The 20,879-nt window shown below is 35.5% G+C and overlaps 4 protein-coding genes across 4 annotated transcripts; 1 reads left to right on the forward strand and 3 right to left on the reverse strand.

Moving 5' to 3' along the window:
• Positions 1-608: 608 nt before the first annotated feature.
• LOC133671256 (14-3-3-like protein) lies at positions 609-4,271 on the reverse strand. Its single transcript, XM_062091973.1, has 5 exons — positions 4,114-4,271; positions 2,645-3,158; positions 2,379-2,501; positions 1,397-1,513; positions 609-836 (listed from the first exon to the last, which is right to left on the reverse strand). Exons 2-5 carry the CDS (start codon positions 3,128-3,130, stop codon positions 774-776), a joined length of 789 nt encoding a protein of 262 aa, XP_061947957.1. The 5' UTR covers positions 3,131-3,158; positions 4,114-4,271; the 3' UTR covers positions 609-773.
• Positions 4,272-5,305: 1,034 nt separating this feature from the next.
• LOC133670923 (uncharacterized) lies at positions 5,306-8,416 on the forward strand. Its single transcript, XM_062091527.1, has 3 exons — positions 5,306-5,493; positions 5,689-5,836; positions 8,053-8,416. Exons 1-3 carry the CDS (start codon positions 5,439-5,441, stop codon positions 8,129-8,131), a joined length of 282 nt encoding a protein of 93 aa, XP_061947511.1. The 5' UTR covers positions 5,306-5,438; the 3' UTR covers positions 8,132-8,416.
• Positions 8,417-12,412: 3,996 nt separating this feature from the next.
• On the reverse strand, positions 12,413-14,379 carry LOC133671033 (uncharacterized). The gene is made up of 4 exons (XM_062091648.1): positions 14,262-14,379; positions 13,174-13,552; positions 13,031-13,086; positions 12,413-12,909 (listed from the first exon to the last, which is right to left on the reverse strand). Exons 2-4 carry the CDS (start codon positions 13,520-13,522, stop codon positions 12,727-12,729), a joined length of 588 nt encoding a protein of 195 aa, XP_061947632.1. The 5' UTR covers positions 13,523-13,552; positions 14,262-14,379; the 3' UTR covers positions 12,413-12,726.
• Positions 14,380-15,184: 805 nt separating this feature from the next.
• Positions 15,185-20,842, reverse strand: LOC133671582 (T-complex protein 1 subunit zeta 1). The gene is made up of 15 exons (XM_062092371.1): positions 20,586-20,842; positions 20,434-20,497; positions 20,010-20,145; positions 19,301-19,452; positions 19,173-19,220; positions 18,971-19,063; positions 18,437-18,543; positions 18,202-18,316; positions 18,017-18,103; positions 16,859-17,063; positions 16,512-16,606; positions 16,242-16,310; positions 16,049-16,156; positions 15,832-15,950; positions 15,185-15,563 (listed from the first exon to the last, which is right to left on the reverse strand). Exons 1-15 carry the CDS (start codon positions 20,717-20,719, stop codon positions 15,488-15,490), a joined length of 1,608 nt encoding a protein of 535 aa, XP_061948355.1. The 5' UTR covers positions 20,720-20,842; the 3' UTR covers positions 15,185-15,487.
• Between the last annotated feature and the right edge of the window lie 37 nt (positions 20,843-20,879).

Here is a 20,879-nt window from a genome sequence, read left to right on the forward strand (position 1 = left end):
TTGGTTGCAATAAATATATGTTTAAATTGAGTATGCTGAATTATTTTTAATATAAGGTTGCAATTTGATCTAAATGTTTTTTAGTAAAATCTGATAATTATAACTGAGGTTTTATGCGAATTGGATTCGACAGTGGTCCACTCACTCCCTAGTGGACTCATGGGAGGATCCAAGAACGTGGAAAGGACCAAACGATGACGTTTTCTCTTTCTTTTTTCAGGCTTGATTTGTCTTCACAACCAACGCGTTCCAACGCAATATGGTTCTAGAGGAACTCCGACGTGGCTACTGATGTTTGGAACAAAAAAAATAATTTTTATTTAGAATATATTTAAATAATATTCTTTTTTATTTTTAAAATTTATTTTTAACATTAGAATATCCAAACAATTTAAAAATATAAAAAAATAATTTAAAATAAAAAAGATTTTCAACAAATGCGCACCAGCAATTTGCTCCACTTAGGTATCATGACAACTTAAAATATAGAAAACAATGGTCGAGCAATGACATCACATGGCAGGGCCACAGGATGCATTCAAACCAGATCCAAGGATATATATAAAATAAGAATGATAAAAACCAACAGAGATTGTAGGCATCGATGCTAAAAACTTGATAATCTGTTGGTACCTTTCAATCCCAAGTACTGTTTAGCACGACACTCAAGGCTATTAAATTCATTAAAACATCCAGCTACAATAACCCAAATGGCGTCTGTAAATGTCATGAGATAGAAGTACAGAGTGCATTATCCTATGAACTGAACTTCATCACTGCGGCCCATCGCCTGATTCACGTTTTGATGCTTCCTTGATATCATCCCCAGCCTCATCCTAAAATTTGAAAAAATGAATACAATGAGCATATAACCAGCAGACCAATACGTCACAAGCAGTTGCTCATGCAAAAGCCAGAGGTCACAGCCATCTGGGACCATTTCTGATATCAGAAAACTTGATTTTCTGTTTCGGTCTCTTACGAGATGCCAATAACCTCAAACAACGATGAATTATGATAGAAAGAGACCTAAACATGCCACCATATGACATTGGTGACAATAATATCGGTATCAGGCATAATTTCCCTTTGAACTTGAAATTAAAACACTTTGTTGGCAGTCCAATCAAGTAGTAGTTTTAACATGCGAAGAGCAAAGCACATAATGTTCTTAAGAATATGCAATGCACGAAATGCATTATTATGCTGCACATATAGCATATAGTTCCAGGACAGTATTTGATTATTTTGTAATCTGAAACGAGAATGGTTCAACCACGTCACGGCCAACCGAATATCAACATGAAACACATGTAATTAAATGCATGCTTGCATAGATGCACACATGGGTTGTGCAAGCTTGTACAAATAGAGAGCTGGGGAGAGAGAGAGAGACCGTGATATCAGAAGTCCAGAGTGTCAGATTGTCACGGAGAAGTTGCATGATCAATGTGCTGTCCTTGTAAGACTCCTCGCCCAAAGTATCCAGCTCGGAAATAGCCTCATCAAAAGCCTGACCAAATAAAGTATATTTTAGGGATGTCGAGAGGGCCAACAGATTGGTCAATGACTTGCATGCAATCAAGGATATCGACCTTAAGGACTGAATAGGTATATCAACTTATCTTTAGGAAAACAAGGCCTTGTCAACTAGGTCTTATATTAATTCGGATCAAATTGAACATAAAAGAACAAATGTACTACCATGAACCAATTACTAATTGTGTGTTTGGTATTGTGATGCAAGATGCTTTTCAAAAATGATTTTTGCTTGAAAATATATGGGGAAAAAAATTCAGATTTTTTATTTTATTTTTGACACATCAAAACCATAAAAAAAAACATTAAAAAAATCAACTTGAAGCCTTTTTCAAGCCAAACAAAATACGGTGCCTTGGTAATACAAAACCCAAAAAGCAAGATTTCACTAATATGTAAAAGTATTTAGTAAATTGAAGAAGAGAGGACAAAAACATTCTCTCAATAAACAACAATCAATCAAAGATGTCAACCCTATGGACAAATATATAGTTACATTTAAGGGAGAGACCAAATGTCCCGGCATCAATGCTTCACACCAAAACCAACTTTCAGCAATACAATTTGCATAAAACTATCAAGGCACTCAAAACTACCAAGGCACTCAAAATGTTTAACTTCCATCAAGTTCGAAGCTAAAATCCAATTAGATGCCAGTTATAAAATTCACTAATTAAGCTAAATTGAATAGGAGAAATATAATCATATCAATAAAGAAAAACATAAATCACTTCCTTCTACTCAAAATAATGAAAACTAAACAGAAGAATATGAATTTCGCAACTTGCCTAAACATAGAGGCAAATAAAGGCCAATTGATAAGGTATGCAAGGAAGTACCTGCTTAGCAAGACTGCAAGCACGATCAGGAGAGTTAAGGATCTCATAGTAGAAGACAGAGAAGTTAAGTGCAAGCCCCAGCCTTATTGGGTGGGTAGGAGCCAGTTCAGAAAGAGCAATATCCTGCAACAAACAAAACATAAGCAAAATGAGCATCGAAATAATAGCTGCACCTATAAACCACAACAACAATGATAACTATACAACTTATTAATAATAATAATAATAATAATAATAGGCAACATGCCGGCACATCCAGGACCCACCTGAGCAGACTTGTAAGACAACAAAGTGCTCTCAGCAGCTTCCTTCCTCTCAGCCCCGGTCTTAAACTCAGCAAGATACCTGTGATAATCACCCTTCATCTTGAGGTAAAATACCTTGGACTCAGCAGCTGAGGCAGAGGGAACAAGATGTGTCTCAAGGAGGCTCAAGATTCCGTCACAGATCTTGCTGAGCTCAGCTTCGATCTTTCCCCTGTACTCCTTGATGATTGTGACATGATCTTCATTTCCCCTACTCTCTTCCTTCTGCTCAATGGAAGAGATGATCCTCCATGAAGCCCTCCTAGCTCCAATCACATTTTTGTAGGCCACGGAGAGCAAGTTCCTTTCCTCCATGGTTAGCTCCTCATTATCGACTGTCTTTGCAACTTTCTCCATAAACTCCACCATTTCTTCATAACGTTCGGCCTGTTCAGCCAACTTGGCCATGTAAACATTCTCTTCACGTGTTGATTCAGTTGGAGACATCCTTTATATATCAAACTAAAAGTTACTTCTGCAAGGTGATTCCAAACACAAGTATCATTAGAAAGACCTGAACAGCATCAAACTTTAATGCTTACATTTTATTACATAACTAGCTTCCACAGTCATGAATCAACTCTTCCATTAACCACTTAATAACACGTCTCAATCCATTGACTCCTAACTTTTCATCCTTGAGTTAGTGATAATTTACAAAAATTCCCGACCTTTTACACCTCAAGATTGAATAAAGTTTAGGCAGAGGCACTACTTCGAAAAACACATTTTCCCAACAATGATCTTCGCTTCTTTAACAAAACCAAAGCCCCAATTCAAATTAGAAAACAGATTTATGAAAGTCATTTAAAAAGAGAAGTCTCATCATTGCTTTAACAGAAAAAAATAAAGCCCCAAATAGATCAAAATCACAAATCAGTCACTCAACAAATAAAAACCAAACTTCCACAACCCCCCCCCCTCCCCCATACCATTAAATTAATAACAATCAAACACCTATTCCTCAACTTCTCCATTATTTTCTCGTTATCAAAACAGATCATATCCATCCATGTGGAAACAACAAAATCACACTGTATCTTGCAAAAACGTTTCATTTGTCAGAAACTGACCCTCTTAGCCTCAAATTACAAGACCTAATTCAAGTTATTGATTCTTATTTCCTCAGCAAATCGTAAAACCAAATCTGACCCTCTATTTTTAGCATCTCCCAAAAAAATTAATCAAAAAAATCTGCTCTATTTACCCAAATCAATCAATTTTTTTTTTTAAAAAAACTTCATCAAATCTCGGGTACCGAAACACATTAAAATTGAGAAAAATATAATAAATAAAAAATTAGAAACACACAAATCTCAGCAGATCGATTAAAAACCACAAATAACATAATTCCACGAAAATAACCAAATACAAACCACAGATCTAGCCCTAAAAACAAAAAAAAAAAAAACAAAAAAAAAAGACTTTACCCTGGAAAGAGATTTGCAGAGACGGATCTCTCTCTCTCTCTCTTCCTGTGCGTGATAGAAAAGGGGGTATTTTGGGTTTATTAAAAAGGGCGGTCAAGAGGGGAGCGTCCAATGGGAAAGTGACAGGTGTTGGGTGGAGGTGATTTCGTGGAGATTTTAGTTTTCTTTTCGGATTTATTGTTTTTGGTAAGGACACGCTGGCGTTGACTGGCAACAGAGTGTTTATGTAATGACATCTTGAAGACTAAGTGTTGTGAATAATGTAATTTAACTTTTTTATATATATAGTAATTCAATAAAAATAACATTTTAACGAATCATATTATTTTTTTAGTTTTTTAATATTTTTATTTAACAGTTGAAAACCAGCCATTTTAACCGTCGTTGTTGTTCATGGCTTTTCATCTGGCAATCTGTTGGAGATGCCCAGAGGGTTTATCCTCTGTGTGCGTGTACACAATGCACGCGTACAGCTAACTTTGAAGATGGTTAAAAAGTGTAAAAGCATCATTTCATGATTGACTGGTGGTGTGTCTGTGGGCCTCGGTTTCTTTTATACGGTGTTTAGAGTTTATTTTTAAAATGTTTATTTTAAAAAAATATATTAAAATAAAAATTTTTATTTTTAAAAAAATATTTTTTAAAATTAATACATCAAAATAATTTTAAACAAAAAAAAATTAATTATTTTAAAAACATTATTTAAAACGCAATTATAACCTACCTTTTCTTTTCTTTGTTATATTTATCACTATAAGAAAATTAGGACTTGAAATTAGAATTTTAAGCTTTGTGAATTATATTTTTTTATATTATTTTATTTTATTATGTAATATGTGAATCTAAATATGTTTTTATTTGAGACATAAGAAAATTACTTAAATCTAATTATAATTTAATTTTTTTAAGATTTAGATGAACTAAATTATAAATTGAAGAAAATAAACTTAATTAAACAGTTAAAATAAATAATTTTCTGACTAATTTTAACAATTCAGTATTGGAATGGATCATGAACATGGGATCAAACTTTGGAAATTATTTTTTATCTTAATTATTTAGAAAAACAAAAACTTAATAAAAAGAACCATCATATTCATACCCGACTTGAGTTTTTCACATATGGGTAATATAGACTTGGGTCCGGGACCCAGCCACCAAGCCCGACCCAACTTTCACTTGTTAAGTGACCCAACTCAGAAGCAAGGCAGCGCCACCACATCCATTTTGAGCACAAAACTGACTCACTGAGTTCGATCTCTTGCACAGCCACAGACTCTAAAAAAATCCCAATCCAACGTCGTTGAGTAGCTTGAGCTATCGAAATGGGATACATACAGGAAGCACGTGAGAATCATGTGAAGAAGAAAGTAGAAGAAGGTACTGCTTTGACCTATAACCATCTCTTAAACCCTAACAAAACTCTTTTCTTTTTCTTTTTTGCTAAAAGAAACAATCTTTGCTGATGAAATGTGTTTCTGAGTGTTGTGTTTTGTTTTTAATTGCATTGATGATTATCTTTTTTTAGTGGAATGGAATTTAAAGTTAATTTATTTATTGAATTAAAATTTGTAGCTTTGAGAAGCAAAATGAAGCAGAAGGCACTAAAACAATGTGAGGAACACGCATCCAAATATGCGCAATGTGCAACTGGAAGAACAATGTCTGTTGTGTGGCAGTGTAGAAAACAGGCTAAAGTATTAAATGAATGCCTTCATCAATAGTAAGTTTGATTGATGTATCTGTTTGTTTGATTTCTCGTTTTGATTTTTTCTCTATAACATTATGCATGCGCATGTTTGAGTGCGTGTTTGTGCGTTTGATGATGATGATAGGTTACGTGTTGTGATTTAATGGGAAATTGATTCATTATGTGTTTGTGTAGTCTTTCTTAATTGGAGCGGCTTGATGGGTTCTTCTTGGATTTTTTTATTATTATTTTGTGTTTTGAGTGTATAAAATTTGGTTTAAGGGGTTTTGATTAATGCTTGATATGAGTGATCTTGAGTTGGTTTTCATGAGAGTTGGATAACTGATTCACCTTCTGATAGGTTCTCAGATGTTGAGTAGTTGTGTGAATAAGCTGTGTTAAGCGAGTGATATTAGACTCCCATCCTCCGAATGGAGAAGGCGATATCAAGTTTGAAGACCTTTTTCCCTGTTTTCGAGTAGGAATGAAGTTCAAGTGTCTTTGAGGTCTTACTTTTGGTTTTGGGAAGGTCTAAGGTACTTGCCTGGTGAAACAAAATTTGAATTGTTACTGGTAATTTCATAAATCTAGTTGGACTTGGTTCTAGTGTTGTGGACTTCTTAGAAATATCATTTATTTGTTGGGTAAGTAGAGATGCTTTGAGGCTGTGCTCATGTCAGTGCATGGCAAGGTTTCTATTGTAGTCAAGTCAACCGGTGGTCCTCACTTGCTGCAACTGTACTGTATGTTGTATGTGCTTTAATTGCCATGTTACTCATGTAGAAAGTTACTATGAGGTCATGAGGGCATAAACTGTGTGCAACTGGAAAATTGAGTATGCCTGAGTGGACTACATAAACGGGTACCCTAAGGTCTTTTTATGGTTTGCTTCTTGATAGTGTGACTTGACTTGACTCAACTCGGGACCCCTCTGCGGTTTAAGTCTGCACATGCTTTGCTTAGTGAATACTGGATGATAGGGGTCTAGTGGGACATTGGCAAGCCAGAAGTAGCTAAGCTCAATTGGTAAAGTGCTGAATATGCTCTGAGCTTCTGGTCCATTTTATCCATGTAGCAAATGTTGGATTACTGTTTGAGGTCTGTTTGAGGTTGAGACCGATGCATCCAGATAGGACAGATCATATTATAGATTCTATTGTAGTTGAAAAAATAATAAGGCATAGTTGAAATATCTATGGTTCTATATGTGGTTTGCTAAAAGTTGGTTTGTGGCAGATGACCATGTTTCCTCCATGCTTTTATTCTGCATTGGCATTTAAATTTCTTTTATGAAGCATTCAAGTGTTTCTTACTACCACTACATTAATATTTTTTCTGATGGGATTTGGATGCCTTGTAGAGATAGTTGCTAGGTTAATCTGTTTTGGTGATATAACATAGCACTTTTGACGAGTCAGCAAAAATTGCATGCTGATACTTTGCATTAAATTTCCGATTGTGATTTCCAATATATTGGTGTTGCTAATTTTGAAATTGCAGAATAATGAGTGCATGTTCGTTACATCTAAGAATGAAGTGTGTTAGAAAGAGCAACTTGTTCTTGGTCAATTGCAATAGTTTTCATCATTGAGCTCTAACTGCTCAACCCCCTAGTCATTTTCATACAAGTCTTTCTGCCCAAGCCTTTAAATTTCCTCTGTGCTCTTTGTCCAGATCACTTGCTAACAGGAATGATTCCTTTATCTTCTTGTTATTGTATGCTAACAGTCTAAATCACAGCTGAAATAGAAATGCAAATAGTATGAAAAACCATCAGTTTCTTCAACCTTCCTTCAACACTAGTGCATCTTTTTTCTTTCTTTGTGCTCGTAAAGAATGAGTTTGCCAGAAGTGGCCTTAACATGATTTGGATATGATATGCATTCAAATATATACCGTGATGAAAGCATTCAGATAAAAGGCTCACGGTTGCCGTAGGTGCCTTCTAAAGCAACCTTTACCTACGTTTTGAATAATGGTTTAGTGACACTGGTTTGCTGTTTAACATAATTCCAAAACTTAATGTTGGTTCTTCACTAGAATACTATCTAAAGGGAAAATCCAAAAATGTTTTACCTTGGAATAAGATATCTAAAGGAAATATAACAGGTTTTTTTTCTTTTCTTTTTTAAGAAGAAAATGTTATAATTATTCATGTATCTTGTCGTATAGATATCAAAACATATAGCTGACATCTATTGAACTCAAAATTTGTTGTATCTCATAATTGTGGTGTATCTGTTTTGCAGCACAAATGATGCTGTCTTGGAAGAGATGAAGCGAGAATACACGCTTCAACAAGATGTCAAGGGTCCTTTGAGAGCCTAACTGATTCCCGGTGATGAACCCAAAACCAAATGAGCATTTGAAAGTGAAAAATTTCTAGCAACAACTTTATATATCGGATAATGTTTTCATGAAGCAGTTGGTTTGAACTTTGAACCTTGTCAATAACATATATTTAATCAAACCTTTAAGCTATAATTGGTCTTGTATGATGTACGTACATGGGATTGAAGTCAGCATGGGCTAGCTAGGTTTTGATATTGTTGTCACTAATACATACAATGTACGTTTCAGTGCAAGATAATCTTTAGCATTTATGGATGACTATATATTATATCAGGAAACAAAAGGAAAGAAAGAGTAGAAGAAATTAATTTGAATGAAATATATGTCCCATGTGCTATATTTGCTTGGATGGCTACAAGAATGAAGATGAATGATTGCTGCAAGGATTTGGCTACCCTATAACATATATGAATTGACGACATTACAACACGTACAAATAATCATGCATGTTATTTTATTTTTTTGGTGAAAATGAGGGCGAAAAACATGCTTGACGCGTTGCTTAGACTTATAAAAGAGAAGGTGAGTTGAATGATACGTCGTTTGATTGATTGGTCTCTATTTTTTACAGTTTTGGCTAGTCTTGTTGGCAAGTTCAAACACATGAATATAAAGCTAGTAACTTCAAACACATGAATGTGAAGTTATTGACCTTCAAATGAAGTAAGAGTGGAGTTAATGAAAGGTGTGCATCCTCTCTACTAACTTCTGGCAGTCTCAGGCGATGATAATGTTAGAATTGTTCTGACGAGGCCTCGAAAGTTGAACTCAGTCAGCTTTGATAGTTTTAGCTAATTGAGTTGACAACTTTAAACGCATGAATGTGGATCTACCGACCTTTAAAGTGACCACTGTTGGATTCAAATGAAAGGTGTGCATCCCTTCTACTAACTTTAGGTGGTCTCGAGCGACAATGACGTAGGAATTGCTGCGACGAGGCCTTGAAAGTGAACAACTCAGTTAGCGCTAACAATGCAATGATCATGCAAAAACCGACCTATTTTTTGTGTGTTCATACACAAAGTTTTCTCAATGAGTTCTTATCAAAGGTTTACAATTCTTCCCTCAAGATCAAGAGGTTAGAAATGGATTCAAAACCCTAGCAAAACGCTATAAATACCCCTCCAAGTTGAGAGAAAAGTAGTTGTTTTAGGTATAATTTTCTAATCCAAGAGAAGGTCTTAGTGGCTTGCTTTTTTGTTTTTTTTTTGTTTGTTTTATATTTATGTTTATAAGCATAAAAAAGTAGTTTGAATACTTAACAAATAATGTTGTAAATAACCCTTTTTGTTGTTGTGATTTTTATTTAATAAAGTTATTTTGAAGTTTTTTTTTATGTTTTCGATATATTAGAGTTGTTGTTTAAGTTGTTTTATCCATAGATTGTTAAGCCTGTTCATGAACAAAATAGATTCAAAAAACTAATTTTGAATCCATGTTGCATAAACATGTAGGTTGTTAGTTTTTTAAATTTGATATTTCACGTTTGATTTTGATGGTTTTTTTTATTAGTTTTTGGATTTAAATATGTTTATGTATGATATTGTGACTTGTTGAGATAAAAAAACCCATGTTTTAGAGGTAAAAAAATGCCCATTTATGGGCTTACCGTGGCTGCCTTGTAGCTATATTTTTTCTGGGTTTTTAAACAATGTTCTTCGTGTTCTTGGAAAGAACATTATCTTAAACCTTTGATTTAGATCAATTGCAGTCCATTTATTTGCAGATAACCCTTTTTTATGCATGATTATTAGATAATTTATGGTTTAGTTTCATCAATAACACATATTTTTATGATTTTTAATCCTAGAGTTTCAAGTTTGTAAAATTCCAAAGAATTTTAGCTTATATTTAAAAAATATTTTAAAAAAATTTTTTGACAAGAAAATATTATTTGTTTTTAATATAAGGATAGAAAACCTAAAAGGGATTAATATCCAAAATATTATTAGAGATAATAAATACCATTAACTTTTAATATAAGAATAAAAAAAACCTAAAAGAGGTTAATATCCAAAATATTATTGTGCATAATACAACTCATTCACTTCTAATACAAGGATAAAATCTGCAAGGAATTTCATCTGAAATATTATTTAGAATGACGCGGTAGCAAAAATTTCAGTTTTATCCTGAAAGAAGCTTCAACGATAATTAAGGATATTTTACTTTCCCAAACCGAGTTCTTGACCTAAAAAACTAGAGTTTATTCATCGTAACAAACTTGTTATAGTAGGCCAGTAGAAATAGACATCATCAGACCATAACAAACAATAATAATTAAAAAAAACAATACAATTTATCTCAGTTAAAGCATATTAAGGGTGCTAATACCTTCTTTTTACACAATCAGTCCCTTGCCTAAAATCTCTGAGGGGGGGAACTATTTAGGATTTTTGGTAGTTATAATGCTAGGTAACAACTCCCTAACCAACCAAAAAGACATTCCAAACCCCTCCCGGGAAAGGTCACCGTGATGTCGCACCCCTACGACGAGGGTGCTAGTAGTTGTTTCTCAAGCTCCCTTTTCAAAATTGAACCCTAATTCTTTGTCACCCATCTTCACCATGGTAGGCTTCTATCCTATCATCAAAAGTTGATAGGTCAGAAATTTGAATGCATCATTGGGTATAATGGTCGTGCGATCCGTCGAGTTATCATAAATCCCCAGAGCATTTGGCAGAGTCAGCATGGAGTTATCTAATAAATGCATCCCGTTCAAAAGCCAGGGTTTGTTGCACGTATTAGCTCTAGAATTACTACAGTTATGTGAATAGCAAATACCATTAAACAAACTAACGGATTTAATGAGTCATTCACAATTTCACAATCTGAATTAGTTCATACTTACATATGCATGATTTAAATCTTTGAGACAACTGGCAAGATCAACCAGGTAGATTTTATTGGCGACACCACTACCCACACGATCCCTGATGTTGATGAGATAAGAGGTTGAGACGGGCGCAGAGTTGTTCTTATCAAGCACGAGCTGATATTGCATTGCATAAAAAACCACAAGCGATTGCATGTGGGCCAGTGCAGCGAAAGTCCGCTCGACTGGAACACGAACATCATTGCTAGGTTTGCCTCGGCTGAAAGTGATGAGGGTAGTGCAATAGATTTCCACTAAAGTGGGTATGCAAAATAAGAATCCCAACTCACCACAAGGCATGCCTTGGCTGAAAGTGATGAGGGCAGTGCAGTAGAAGGCCACTAGTTTAATGTAGGGACCGTTTGGAAACATAGTGCAATCCGTGTTTTTAAAAATTCAAAATTTTTTTTTACTAAAAATTAATTTTTTAATGTTTTCAAATTATTTTGATGTGCTGATTTTAAAAATAATTTTTTAAAAATAAAAAATATTATTTTAATATATTTCTAAATAAAAAATATTTTAAACTGTAATTCTAAACATGCTCACACTGGTTCTGCCAACGTGTGTGAAAGGTAGGGTGGATGCAGATAAAACATGTAGTCTACTTTTAAAGGTACTTATACAAAGTAATTGCCTGCCCCCATTATGGATGGTTGCACGGTTACCGTGTAAAACAAGATGTTCAGATAAGTCAAGCCCTAGAATAAGCGTGTTTTAAAACTGTTTTTTATACCCCATTGATGGTAAGAGGTCAATTAGCATTAAATGCACATCGCTTGACTTTGAATTCAACCAGGCACAAAACAATGAAAATTGGGTTCCCTGGGACCTAACTCAAGGGTCAAGCTCACCCACACCATTAGCGTGGTGGGTGGATGTTCAGGGCACTCCAGAGTCAAGCCCAAACCACTAACATGGTGGGTGGGCAGGCTTAACTCGAACTACCAATGGGGTTTGGTTGGTGGGACCCATTCTAAAAGAGTGATTTGGATTCTAGCATCACCTTTCCGGACCATCTTCAGGATGGTGGGTTCCCAAGTGCCCCCGAGCCCACACCACGAACCACTACTCTTGGGTTCGGGACTATTTTGGTTGTGCACTAGTATAATAGTCAGTCATTTCTCTCAATGCACCAATAAGAGATAACTAAATATGTCACCATCGAAGCATTGTTCTGCTGGCTGTAAACGAAAGTACAATATTTAAAAGAAAAGCATTGAATGGGCATGGTTTGATGCATGTCACCACTTGAAACAATTTTTTTTTATTTTTTATCTTACATGATCTAAACCATTAAAATTTAAATTAATTGTGAGATTTGAAACCCTGGAAACTTGAGAGGATGCAAACACAAAAAACGAAACTGAATTGAAGAAACATTAATAAAAGCAGCATCAATCCAAATTAGCAGGTAACGAAGATAAACACAGGTGAAAGTTTGTCATATACAAGAATATCAGTGATCCGGAAACCTTTCATGAGTCACAAAAACATGCAACCATGTGACTGTTCTATCATCATATGACTAGCAACACAACACAAATGCTAAAAAACGGACAATGGCCTACAGCATATCACCAGAGAGAAATTTCCTTTCCAGTTCAACTCAAAAGGCTAAGGAATTGACCAAATATAGATGCAGAAATACATATTGGAATGAGCACTGAAAAGAGAGAAATCAATGCTTTGGCAACTATGGGGTTTCTATCAACTTGAAGTTGATGCAGTTATCATCATGGTCCTTCCACCAGTCCATATATTGTTTTGGTGATATTGGCGTTCTGAAAGGAGATGAAGTATCAAGTTTGTATTCCCAAGACTTATCTTCATGGAGCTGCTCTGTCATCGCTTCCAATTGCAAGGGCCTTGGGGGACTCTGAGCATTAAATAGAAACCAGTATTTTATTTAGATAATCCATATAAACAAGAGATTAGTTTTTGAAACAAGAAAGAACCCAAATGAAACAATGTGTAAGAGGGGAAATAAGCAAACTGACCTTCATTGTAATTGTTGGCGGTGGTGAACATGAAATTCCCAACTTCTTGGAGAAATCTAGGCAAAAGAATAAAATGTGAATTGAATTTCACAAGAAAAGAGTGTTTAGTGATAATAAGCAGAAGAATATTAAGTTTACATTACCATCGTTTAGTCCAATTGATTGCAGAAACTCATCGATGTCCATAGCTCTTGTTTGTGCTTTGATGCACTCCTCATGATTGTGCAGAAACTTTTCCTCAGCAATTGCACTGGTTCGATCTGGTTCTTCTGTCAGAACACTTAGCTTTGCATTGAAACTCTTCTTTTTAGTCTCAGGCTTCCTTGAATTAGAAATGTCTGACAGTGGTTTTCTACCAGCAGTCTGCACTTTCCCTGATGCTTTTGAGATACTTTTCGTCTTGCTTGCATCACGTGGAATTCGAGGGCCATCAGTCTTCATTGAATTTGACAAATCACCAAGAGGTTTCCGTCTACTCACTAGTGATGCCATTGGTGCTGTGAATGAGTTCAAAGGAATATTCTGCAAAATCATTGGAACTGATTAATAACCTAGATAAACCATGCAAAATAAGGAAAAATGACTGATTTATACCATAAATTAAGTTTCAAAATGTAACTAAAAGGAATTATTCCCAAAAGCACAACCCCTCCGCCAAGCAAGTCATGAAAAATCAGATAAACCCTAAGACAGTTGCATAACTTTTCCTGTGATCTCTATAGCTCTACCGTACACTACTTGTCAATAAAATGGACGAATTCGTGAAACAAATTTAATATCAGGAAAAAATGGCAGTGATGTCAAATTAAACTATTTTTTAATCTTGTATCGAACACACAATAACATGGAATTGCCACCACCCCTCTTACATTAACTCTTGCTTGACACTAGAACTATTCAAAAATTCAAAGTACTTGAGATTTGGAAGTACACTGTATAATACAAAATCTAGCAACAACAGTGAGCATTAACACGAGCGAAACTGAAAATTGAGTGTGAAAGCAAGAAACAAAAGATCAATCACAAACACATTACAAGCGCACGGAGAGGGAGAGAGTTGTTCGTTTGCTGAGAAAAAACAGATGACATTTACTTCTAAGAAAACAAAATCGATTTGGGTTTGTCAAAAGTAAATTTAACCAGAAATACAAGAAAACGAAATCAATTTCAAGAATTTAAAACGCAATCCCAAGAATTAATGATAAATTGAAGTTGGATTTGAGAAAGTTACCTTGTGGAAGTGATCGATTATAGGCTGCTTGACAATTGATTCTCTTAATTTTTGAGGCGCGGAGAAATTATCTTTGAGAGAAAGAGAGAGGACCGTTGTTATTATAGGGAGAGGGTTCTTTAATTTCGAAGAAAAATATGACCGTTGGAAAGACAGGTTTGATTAAGCTGCGTCGTGTTAAACGTCAGCGTTTTGAGTTGATTAAATTAAAGTCACAACGGTAACCCTTTTGTTTTGCAGGAATTAATCTTTGGCAATAAATTAGATGATAGTTAGGGAAATAATTAATTGTATTAATTTTAGTCGTAAGGGAATTATCAGGTTATTTTTTCAAAAAATATGAACCATTTTTTATTTAATTCAATTAGTTCTTTATATTTCAATTTCTCATATCTAAAACATGAATTAAATCAAATTTTAAAAAAAAAACTTTCAAATTGATTTTTTATTAAATCGGTTAGATTTATATATATATTTTTTAATAAATTAGATTATTTGGTTATTTTGCTCAACCCCTATAAAGAGAGAATTATTAATATTTTTTCGTTAATCCAATTCATATACGTGAATAGACCAAAATGCTAAAAGAAAATTTTATTTTCATCATCGGGCTAAACCAAACATTTAAGAAAATCAATACGGTCCTACATCCAACAACAGCACTAATGTGCTTCAGCGTCGTCACCTTTGGCCCTAGCCAAAAGGCAACGAAGACCGCACACTGCCAAAAGGAGCATGACAGGCCATGCAACTCAGAAAGACTGGAAACCCAAGAACATCCAGTTGCCCTAGATTCGAGGGAGAATGTCAAGCCGAGCAGCTCATAAATTTTGGAGCCACGAGAACTTGGAAAAGCCCTCGAAATACATGATACCGTCCCACGCCGCTTGAGGGCAATTGCACAAGAAGGATACCAAATGGACTACATTGAACACAGACCTTTCAAAACGCAATTTCTGGTCAGGGGCTATAAAAAATGGCCCCCAAACACAGTACAGCAGGGGAAAAAAGACAAAGCTTGCTAAAATGGAAGTAAACAGACGAGAAACCAAGTGATAGTAGTTCATTCTAAATCAAAATTCCATGAGACAACGAGATCCCCTCTATCACAATCCTACAAACACAACCATCCTCCATTACATAAAAGCACAAAAGATTTTGTTACACATCCAGGCAGCACTGCATCCTCAAGACGCGAAAAAGAAAATATCCTGGAGCATCACTGACTAAGTTGGCTTCCTCATGTTCCGCCCAGCCCTAATCACTTCATCCACCAGCAGCAATTGGGATGCGATAACAGGCCTGGAAAATTACAGTAGCATGATTATAGCTGAGTAAGATGTATTAAAAGTTCAAAGCTTAAGAACTTCAAGGGGTTCCTTATTGTTTAATCATTCATGGGAAGTTTGGCAAAAGTATCTCTTTATGTACATTTATGTAGTCCATAAGCCACAGGCCACTACAGGAGCTAAATAAGCATGCTGAAGAAACTAAAACATAAGAAAAACTGGACCAAGGAAAGAGACATGGGGAGGGATAGATAACAAAAAAGTTTGGAGTTCCTGAGTACCCTGAGTTTATGAGTTGGCGCTTGACAGAGTAGTTGTCGAAGATACCCTCCATTTGAGGATCAAGGGGCCCTCCTGTTTGGAGATTTATTCCAACGATGTTATCCCTGTCATGCTCTCCCTGAATAAACAAGCAAGAAACTATCGAATCAGTTCTCTTTTCTTGTCTTTTGCCCCCAAAATACAAAAGGATGATGCATGGATCCCAGCAATAGTTACCGTGAGAGTGACAATCTCATCTTGAGTGTCTAGCCCAGAATTCTCAGCCAGTGTTTTGGGCACCACGAGAAGGGCATCAGCAAAAGCTTCAACACCTAGCTGAGCACGCTGTTCCAAATTTGCAAACACTAGTTTAAAATTAACCAGGAGATGGGAATAATTACTCAAATACAGAAAAAAGGCAGACATTTACCCCTTTAACTGTTTTCTTGACTTCATTGATTAGGTATTTCCTGGCTGCAAATTCAAAAGCTCCTGCTCCCTGAAGAAAACAAGCGAGACTATCTGAGTGGGAAAGAAAACTGCTTTTTTTTTTATGAAGCACAAGGCACTTGAGCAGCAACATAACTTGCTCATACATGATATAACTTCCAAAGCCACCAACAATGAGGACAACTAGGCTTTTATATAAATCAATTTATGACAAACATTAGTTTCATAGATTTCTTCAAGCAGAACTTACAAGCACAACAGCTTCATCTTCAATGGTGTTTTTTACAGCTCTCAAGCCATCACGGACAGCATCCTTTATTTGGGCAATTGTATGGTCATTGGGTCCTGTAACATTAAAGAAGTCAAGTGACAATTGATCCCTGCTGCATTGCTCAATTGCAAGGATTATACACATCATATAAGAGAAAATCTTAAACGTAAACTAAATCCTCCAGCCTGATGGCTAAATGGTCTAGTGGAAGCAATTAAAACAAACAAAATAAAAATCATTCAGATGGTTTGAAGACCAACTGATAGCAATTAAAACAAAAAAAATGAAAATCATACACAATTATGCAATGTTAAATGCTTCTATACCTTTTATTAAGATAGTGCAAGAATGGGGGTTCTTTACATTTTCAACAAATGTATACTTCTCTTCACCAAGGACGTGCTCATACACCAGTCCAGCCCAACCGAGGCAGTCAGGAGTTAAACTATCGACAGAATTCACAGCCTCTCCTCCACAAGCCAAAACCAGGCGTTCCATATTTCTCCTCTTTGCTCTTCGCAGGGCAATTATCTACAGAACATGAAATTAGATCAATCACATTCAATATAGCAACAACATGGCAAGCAGGTAGACCAACCACTTTTCAAACTAGCAAAAGTCATCTTACATTTATCAGTAGGTACCATGAAAAAAGGAATCCAATCCAAGGCAAAGCATTTAACAAACCCAGTCTCGTTTGTAACAATTTAAAACTGGAGCCACATACAGGTGGCAGGTATTCTACCATTTTCAAAATCTAAACTATAATGAAAAACCATTTCAAGTCTCCATTCCCACATCCATAGTTTCATGAAATCAATAGAATTACAGAAGCATCAAATGGTCTCTAGAATATGCTTTTCCATAATGAGAAAAGAAAAAAAGATATACTCCTTTGGATATTGTATCTTCATCAACTTAAGCATCTTGCTTGTTTTCTTTTAATAATTACTTCATTCAGCATGCAACATGATTTACAACAATAAAAATAGAGAATGAGGCTGTAAGGCTACCAAAACGTGCAACCACTTGTTATCACATATAACTATTAACAACTTATGGAATCATGATCCTACTAAAGCTGATTACAACTTTCAGAATCGGTTCAACATAATGTTATCTTCTTAAAACTTCTCTGTAGAATTAAGGAGTACGTAGAAACACAAACCCAACTGCCATCCCCCCAAGTAAAAAAACTTTTCTTTCTTTTCCCAAGGTTAATAGATGCACCCTCTTGGAGGGCAACTCTATTTCCCTAAACAATCCACCCATTCATAATATTTCCAACAAACAAAATTGATCTCTATTGTAATATTTAACCCCTATTCATGCCATACACCCTAAGAAAACCAAAAGGAAACACCCAGCACTAACACATAAAGCATGATATGCAGCAAACTGATGTGAATTCATGTATATTAAGTAGCTATTTATTGTTAGCATTGGATCACTAAAGAATAGAACATAATTGTTCCATGACTTACCCCTGCTCGTGCAAGAAGGTCCAATGATGGAGGATCAATTCCCTTTTGATTGATAACCACAAAATTGTTGTCTGTACCAGAACAAACCTGGAAGACCAAAAGTATAAAAAACATTTCAGAAAACCCAACATGTATGACAGAGACAGTAGCATGAACATTAAATGTATTAAAATGTGTCACTTAACCTTATCTTTTAGTTCAATAATTTTTTTAACTCTTTCATCGACCTGACGCCTTTCAGCAGTAACCATTGCCTCCCGCTGCTCTGCATTTGAGTAGAAAAATCCTGCATTTATTTCACTGTGGAGAAAAATATTAGCTTCCAATAAACTGAAACTGGCCACAGCTGCATCTACAGAGTACTTGATATCTCATATTTAGCATCAATTCCAATTAAATTCAAGTTGACAAGAAGAATACCTTTTCTCATATTCCAAAGACACATTGCATGTCAAGATAAAACATTTCTCTGCCCGCCGTTTCATATCAGGATGCCTAGAACCATGGTCAAGAACAAGACCTTCAACCTGGAAAGCAGAATAAGTAAATAGAGGGTCCAAAACTTTTGACAAGAGAAGAATATTTATCTACGAAAGACTAAATTATATCAAAGAAGATAAAGGATGAACAAGAACTAAAAGTTGTCCAAGCTATGAACTTGGGTTAAACCAATCATCAATTTCTTGGAAAGTTCACCTAATCCAAAGTACCAGCATTGAGAAATAATTTTGACATGAAGCATTACTTTACTAAATAAAGGTTGAATGATGGAAAATGGCAGTGATTCCACCTACTGCCTCCCATTCAAGATCAATGATTCCATTTCAAATGGAAGGGTTCTTGGAGATCTTAGATTCCTCATTCTTAGTCAGGATGTCAGGAGTTACAAGTCAATTTTAACACATCCCACCTGAAAAATATACCATGGTAATCCAGATTAAATGAAAAACTTACAAGCCGTGTGTCAACATCAAATTTATGACGCATGTGCATAATCTCCACCATAAATAGATCAATGCCTTCCTCAGGCTTTCGAATACAAAGCACCTGCATAATGCACAATACAGTTAATGCAAAAATAGAAGTCTTCAATATTGTACTTAAACATCTTTTTCTAGCAGCCTCAAGATATATCAACACCATTGGCTACACTCACCGAATTGACAACTATGTCAGTTAACTGATCTGCCAAAGCTTCATGCAGCTGTACAAGAGAATAAGGTCAACTTTAAATGAGATCCAATCTGGACCTAAACTAGGAGTAAACCAATGAATAGAACTTACCTTCGTCCTTAGGGCTGTCCTAGCAACCATTTTAAGAATTTCCCTGTCAGGTTCATCTCCCATGACCACGGGAGTCTTAAATTTTTCAAGAAACTGGAGAGTGGCTCTTTTCGCAATCTCAAAACCATCAACCAATACACGTGGATGCATCCCTGAAGAAAAAAGTACTCCCATGAATAAAACAGGTTACCCTGACAAGCACTAAAACACCAAATGAGCAAGTTCAAGATTTTCTGACATGAAACTCATGACCGCACACCAAGCATCCAGAATAAAAATATTAAAATAACCACCATAATACGACTCTTTTTTCATCAGAGAAGGTATAAAAACAGAACCAATGTCCTTGATGATAAATTCTAGTGCAATAAATATTTTATTAGCCAAAGGTCAAATACACAAGAATATGAAAATCTATTATTTCCTGTGCAACACGCATGCACAACACAGATGCAACCCTTGAACAACACCAACTTGTTTGAACTTTAAGGCATTAGAATCTTCTAACACTGTTTACTATCCTATCATGTCACAACATGAATTTCTTTATTCGGTTCGAAACATTTGAAACAATAAGCGTATCAAGAATAGAAAACAGTGTTAGAAGATTGCTAGCTCAAACTAAAACAGAAAACTCAGAAGTATGTGACTCAAGAAAGACAGCCACAACAACTAATACAGCTAGTTCAAACTAAAGAACATCACTAACCTTCATCAATGCACCGTTCAGATTGCTTCATAAGCTCTCCAATAAAAATCACAGTAGACGTCGTACCATCTCCACTGATATCATCTTGGGCAACAGCCGTCCTTGCAATCATAATGGCCGTCGGATTTTGAATTTGCTGCAACCATCAGAGAAATTCAAGCAAATTCACAATTCCACAAAAACCCCAGCAATAAACACCCATTGTTTATTCAAAACACCAGATAACACAACCTTTGTTTACTAGATCTATCTCAGCATTTAAAATTTAAACTCACATCAAGTTGCTCCTAAAGCTCATTAACTTAAATATGCTAATCACTTAGGGCAGACTCGCTTCTAAAAAGAGAAATAATAACATTAAACCCTAATTCTGCAAACACTCACAAAAATTCAGATCGAGAAAACCAAACGGAAGAAAACTAACCATTTCTTTCAAAAGAGTGTTTCCATCCTTAGTCAGCTTTATATCTCCAGCGCCACCAACAAGCCTTAAAAAACACAAAAACGCAAAGTAATTAAATCGCAGAAACACAGAGCAAATTCCGAGAGAAAAAAACAAAACAGCGAGAGAGTCACATCTTGATGGTGCCTTTGGGGCCGAGATTGGATTTTAGAACATCTTGTAAACCTTTAGCGGCATTGATGTTCATGTGAAGCGCCGCCGATTTGTTGAGAACCTCCGCGTTAGGGTTTAATACTCTTATCGACATTTTTTTTTTTCCTTTCAAAACTTGTAAGAGAAGAAGTGTGAGTGAGTTTACTGTTGTTCGGAGTTTTAATGGAAGTGAGGAGAGGAACTGTCCCTGCGTTGCGTTGCTTGGGTTTTTTTAGGGCTTTCTGGTAGTTTATGTAATATTTAATAATTTCGTT

Source organism: Populus nigra, chromosome 13 (genome assembly GCF_951802175.1).
Source record: "Populus nigra chromosome 13, ddPopNigr1.1, whole genome shotgun sequence".
In the NCBI taxonomy this organism is placed as follows: domain Eukaryota; kingdom Viridiplantae; phylum Streptophyta; class Magnoliopsida; order Malpighiales; family Salicaceae; genus Populus; species Populus nigra.

What these genes read in the sequence shown, in the direction of transcription:
- LOC133670923 (XM_062091527.1), top strand. Translation starts at nt 5,439, where the DNA reads ATGGGATACATACAGGAAGCACGTGAGAATCATGTGAAGAAGAAAGTA. An exon ending in GAAGAAGAAAGTAGAAGAAG is followed by an intron (nt 5,494 to 5,688) that starts GTACTGCTTTGA and finishes TAAAATTTGTAG; the next exon opens with CTTTGAGAAGCAAAATGAAG. An exon ending in AATGAATGCCTTCATCAATA is followed by an intron (nt 5,837 to 8,052) that starts GTAAGTTTGATT and finishes TCTGTTTTGCAG; the next exon opens with CACAAATGATGCTGTCTTGG.
- LOC133671582 (XM_062092371.1), bottom strand. Translation starts at nt 20,719, where the DNA reads ATGTCGATAAGAGTATTAAACCCTAACGCGGAGGTTCTCAACAAATCG. An exon ending in TTATTGAACTAAAAGATAAG is followed by an intron (nt 18,104 to 18,201) that starts GTTAAGTGACAC and finishes TTGGTCTTCCAG; the next exon opens with GTTTGTTCTGGTACAGACAA. An exon ending in AAGATGAAGCTGTTGTGCTT is followed by an intron (nt 16,311 to 16,511) that starts GTAAGTTCTGCT and finishes TGTTTTCTTCAG; the next exon opens with GGAGCAGGAGCTTTTGAATT.
- LOC133671256 (XM_062091973.1), bottom strand. Translation starts at nt 3,130, where the DNA reads ATGTCTCCAACTGAATCAACACGTGAAGAGAATGTTTACATGGCCAAG. An exon ending in TGTCTTACAAGTCTGCTCAG is followed by an intron (nt 2,502 to 2,644) that starts GTGGGTCCTGGA and finishes TGTTTGTTGCAG; the next exon opens with GATATTGCTCTTTCTGAACT. An exon ending in CTTGCAGTCTTGCTAAGCAG is followed by an intron (nt 1,514 to 2,378) that starts GTACTTCCTTGC and finishes TTATTTGGTCAG; the next exon opens with GCTTTTGATGAGGCTATTTC.
- LOC133671033 (XM_062091648.1), bottom strand. Translation starts at nt 13,522, where the DNA reads ATGGCATCACTAGTGAGTAGACGGAAACCTCTTGGTGATTTGTCAAAT. An exon ending in ATCAATTGGACTAAACGATG is followed by an intron (nt 13,087 to 13,173) that starts GTAATGTAAACT and finishes TCTTTTGCCTAG; the next exon opens with ATTTCTCCAAGAAGTTGGGA. An exon ending in CGCCAACAATTACAATGAAG is followed by an intron (nt 12,910 to 13,030) that starts GTCAGTTTGCTT and finishes TTTAATGCTCAG; the next exon opens with AGTCCCCCAAGGCCCTTGCA.